This window comes from Chaetodon trifascialis, chromosome 4 (genome assembly GCF_039877785.1).
Source record: "Chaetodon trifascialis isolate fChaTrf1 chromosome 4, fChaTrf1.hap1, whole genome shotgun sequence".
Lineage (NCBI taxonomy): Eukaryota > Metazoa > Chordata > Actinopteri > Chaetodontiformes > Chaetodontidae > Chaetodon > Chaetodon trifascialis.
The window spans coordinates 30,243,143-30,247,249 of record NC_092059.1 but is presented as its reverse complement, the minus strand read 5'-3'; the positions used below and the strand labels follow the sequence as shown (position 1 = coordinate 30,247,249).

Below are 4,107 nucleotides of genomic sequence, written 5' to 3'. Positions count from 1 at the left end.
CAAACAGACTTCAGGCTTCAGTTCATGGATCCGCTATTTAACAATGAGTTCATGAACCTCACTTCAATGGATGAAGTGACAGATCGCGGAACAATCAGAGTAATCTATATGGCAGGCACCTTAACCCTGCAGAGCGTGGAGGTCCAGATTTCTTCAGGAAGTGCTTGTAACTCTAGTTTTCTGGAAGAAGGCTCATCAGTGTCTAGTGGTGGCATTGATACTGACATTTTATCTTCACCAGAGTCAGATGCATCCACCTCGTCAACCTCCAAGACATTTTGGCCTAGCACCTTCAATGTTCCACAGTTTGGCTTTGATGCAGAGTTAAAACTTGAAAGAGGCAATGCAGCATTCAGAGAGAATGGCATAGTGCTCATCCCAGATCTTAAACTCAAGTCAAACATTTTAGAAGGTCTGATTCAAGAAATTGTCAAATACAAAGTTTATGTCACAGACAGAGAATTCAACATGGTTGGTGAGGCACTCATCTCCAAACACCCTTGTCTAACAGAGAGAGGCTCAGTGACAGGATATGCTGGTTGGAAGGCAAGCTTAAAGAATAAACTTGCAATTTACCGTACTCATTTGAGAAAGCTGGGATGTCCTGAAGTTTTGGTGAACTCTGTTAAGCACAAGCCTGAGGGTAAATCAGGTCCTGCCTCTGCCATCAAAAGACCAAGACGTTCTGAAGTGAACTACTGCCCCCCTTATCTCACTGGAGAATCAGATCAGAGTCTGGAGGCTCTGAGAGTGGAACTCCTGTCAGATGTGAAGAAGCGGAACAACAGGGTGGCAGTGAGAAGGAAAATGGACCAGACCTTCGCACACAGGAGGTATGAAGTGGTTCGAGACAAACCAATGGTTGAAGATTTCAAGAACAGATGGCCAGCCCTCTTTGATGTAACTGAGGTACATCACACCTTAATTTACACAACCAGTCAGCAAAATTGTCCACTTTGGCCCATTGCTAGATGTAAAAAAAAAAAAAAGATTAGACTTTGGTTTTGACTCGTATGCCCTAAACATAACACTTCAAAGAACAAGACTGATCCTAGAAATCAGTTTGATTTGAATTTATTTTTTCTTTAAAAACGAAAGAATCCTTTAAGCCAGCTGCAAAAAAGATGTTTCTGACTTTTAAATACAATATGATGAAATGTAAAGATTTTGGTTAGATTATTTTTTAACAAAATGGTTCTCACTCTGATTCAGCCTATAGTTATGTGGGTAAGTCTGCTTCAAGTTTAGGTTGACACAAGATTAACTTCATCCACTTTTGGTTTTATAATGGAGTGGCAAACATGCTGCATGACTCTTGCATTAAAGGGATGCCCCCTTTGATACCCTGTTAATGCTCTAACTTTGACTTGTTAGATCTATGACATTCTTTCAAACATGCACGGCCCCACATACCAGTGGAAATGAAGTCAGTTTGCATTTAAAAACTGTCTCATAACAAGAAGTGAAGTTAATTTGTAATATATTCACTTTTACTTGTGGGTGAACTGAGGAAATATTTTGTTGTTCAAAGCTCATGAATTTCTCTGCACACCTTTGTTCTGATTAATTGTCAAACACGTTTTATAAAGTGTACACAGATACAGCTGTGCACTATTAAGTTGAGCCACTGAAGGATACTTGCAAAACAATATTTCAATGGTATTATGATATGCTTTTCTTTAATATGTCTCTCTTTTACTTCTCTTATTTTTAAAACAGATAAATTTAGAGTTCAGACGCATCACCACCATACCGCTACAGTCAAGGTTTTTATCTCAGATAGACATGCTGTCCGGCAAACTCCTGAGACTGTTTGAGCGAAGAGGTGGACAAGTAGGGAGAGTGCTTAAAGATATTGTGGCACCCATGGCTCAGGTAAGAAACAAATATAAATGCATTATCAATTTTAATTCAGTCTGTGATACTTTTTAAAAATAACCTAGTAATCTTGTTGCCTTTGTCCAGGATGACGATGTTGACCTCGGTCGAGGTTGTATTATCAAAGGACTGTGTGTGTACCTCAATGAGGAACCAGGAAACTTAGTCCAAGAGTATGTGGTGAGTATATAAGGGTGATTCTCTGAGATCAGTGCCTTTTGGCTCTCAACATTTTTGAAAAAAATATCTCAAATAATTGTATTTTTGATCACTACATGTGATAGTAGACTGGTTAAATCTTTGAGAAAATGTATTTTCCCACCGCAGGCAAAAAAGGGTCATCATTATTATACATTTCTTTACAGCTATTAGTCATTTTGAGTTTAACCCCGTCACAGACAAATTGGAGCCTGTGTGAACAGGATTTAAAAAAATATTCTTGTAAATTCTTGTAGAACCTTAATGATGAGATGTCTCTTGTTCTAAATATATATACATTATATATATATACGCATTATTGTTAAATACTAAAATTTGACTGTTAAAACAGATTATGAGAGCTTTATCTAACATCGGCCTTCATATTCTATCAAAAATATGCATTAATGTTCAATGTTGATCAGATTTTTATATTATTTCTATTATTTCTGTCAGCTTACCTTCACTTTCTTTAAATAGTCAATCAATTAATTACCAAACCATAAAAGGCCACCTACTGGTCTGAGGGGCACAAAAACAAATAAACCAAAACAAATGAATTGCTCATAGAATTCCTACTGTAGATTGAAAAGGCAAAATTATATAACTGATTTTAGCATAAGGCTGTAACATGACGGGGAAAAATCCCACAAGGGATGATCACTTCTGTAAGGTACTGTAACTGTTTTTACTAATCTTTCTTGAGGATTGTTCAGGTGTATGTTGAACCTGATTTCTGACAATATGTGTTTCTAAGGGCACAGACGAAACCAATGAAAGGTCAATCGAGGAGACCACAGTTGGCATTTACATCCTGAAAGCAGACTGCAACTCAAACCCAGATGACATCGGCATAGTGATTGAAGGACAGGTGGTCTTGCAGGAGCTGGACAACTTTCCGTTAGCTGTTGCCATGTTGTTTGGCTTGATTTACACACTGAACCTCGACTACCCTCGTGACCTCCAGTATACATTTGAGGTGCTCCAAAAAATCATCATGGAGCTGGAGGGCACCACTCTTTCCAAAAAAGCGCAAGTGCTCAAGAACAGACTCTATGAATGAGTTTCTAAGTGTTTACAGAGAAAAGTTAGGTATTTCTCAGTGTTTGAAATTTTGCAGAGTTTCTACATATTTTTCATATGAAAATAGTATATTTTTTCATTCTTGCAGCTAAAGAGTCTTTTTTTTTTTTTTTTTTTTTACTACTAGAGCTTGTTCGTAATGTTTTGTGTAAAGCTGAAAGGGCACCATGCTCTGCAAGATGGCTCAAGAATTTAAGAGCTGTACTGTTGATTATTTCAGAGTGTTCAGAAAAAACTTTTTACACTGGTTTTCCTCAGTGTTGGAAATGCTTTAAATATGTCATGTGCTGTGATATGTGTTTGCACAGTGCTGTATATTTTTGATGTTCAGTTGTATTGTTGAGGTACCTAAACATGTGCCTGCACAGTACTGCATTTTTTGATGTGCAATTATTAGTGCAAGACTTGTGTTTGCACGGTAATGCATATTTGTGATCAACATTTTTATTGTTATTTTTTACATGAAGACCTGTTCACAAAGTATTGCAAATTATTTGATGTGCAATTTTTTTGGGAGGCACATGAAAAATGTTCTAAACTGCAGTTTTGAATTCTGTGATACATCTTTGGATTAAAAGTGGTTCAAGATATTTTGTTTTCTTCACTTTATTCTCTGAAAGGTGCAGTGTTTAGGTAGCACAAGAAAGATGTGGGTTTGATTGCAGTCTTTGTGAAATTAGTATGTAGTGGGGGGGGGGCAACTTTTAAAGTAACATAAGATAATTATTTTAGTTAATCATTCTGAAATTGAATCAAATTAAAATGGTTAATTTTTTGTTGTTTAATATGATAGATCTCTTTTCAATTAACATAAGAAAAGTAAAAATATTTAACAAAAATGTATTATGTTAAAAGAGCATGAGAAAGTCATGTGAGTGTACCATATGCAGATCATGAAACATACACATGATTTTTTTTATATTGCCAAAACATAACTATATTTAGTGC

General features: G+C 36.4%; 1 protein-coding gene across 1 annotated transcript; it reads left to right on the top strand.

Annotated features, from left to right (window-relative positions):
• The first annotated feature begins 369 nt into the window (after positions 1 to 369).
• Positions 370 to 3,139, top strand: LOC139330035 (uncharacterized). Its single transcript, XM_070960762.1, has 4 exons — positions 370 to 909; positions 1,720 to 1,875; positions 1,966 to 2,058; positions 2,834 to 3,139. The coding sequence occupies exons 1-4, from the start codon at positions 469 to 471 to the stop codon at positions 3,137 to 3,139; spliced, it is 996 nt and encodes a 331-aa protein (XP_070816863.1). The 5' UTR covers positions 370 to 468.
• Positions 3,140 to 4,107: the final 968 nt, after the last annotated feature.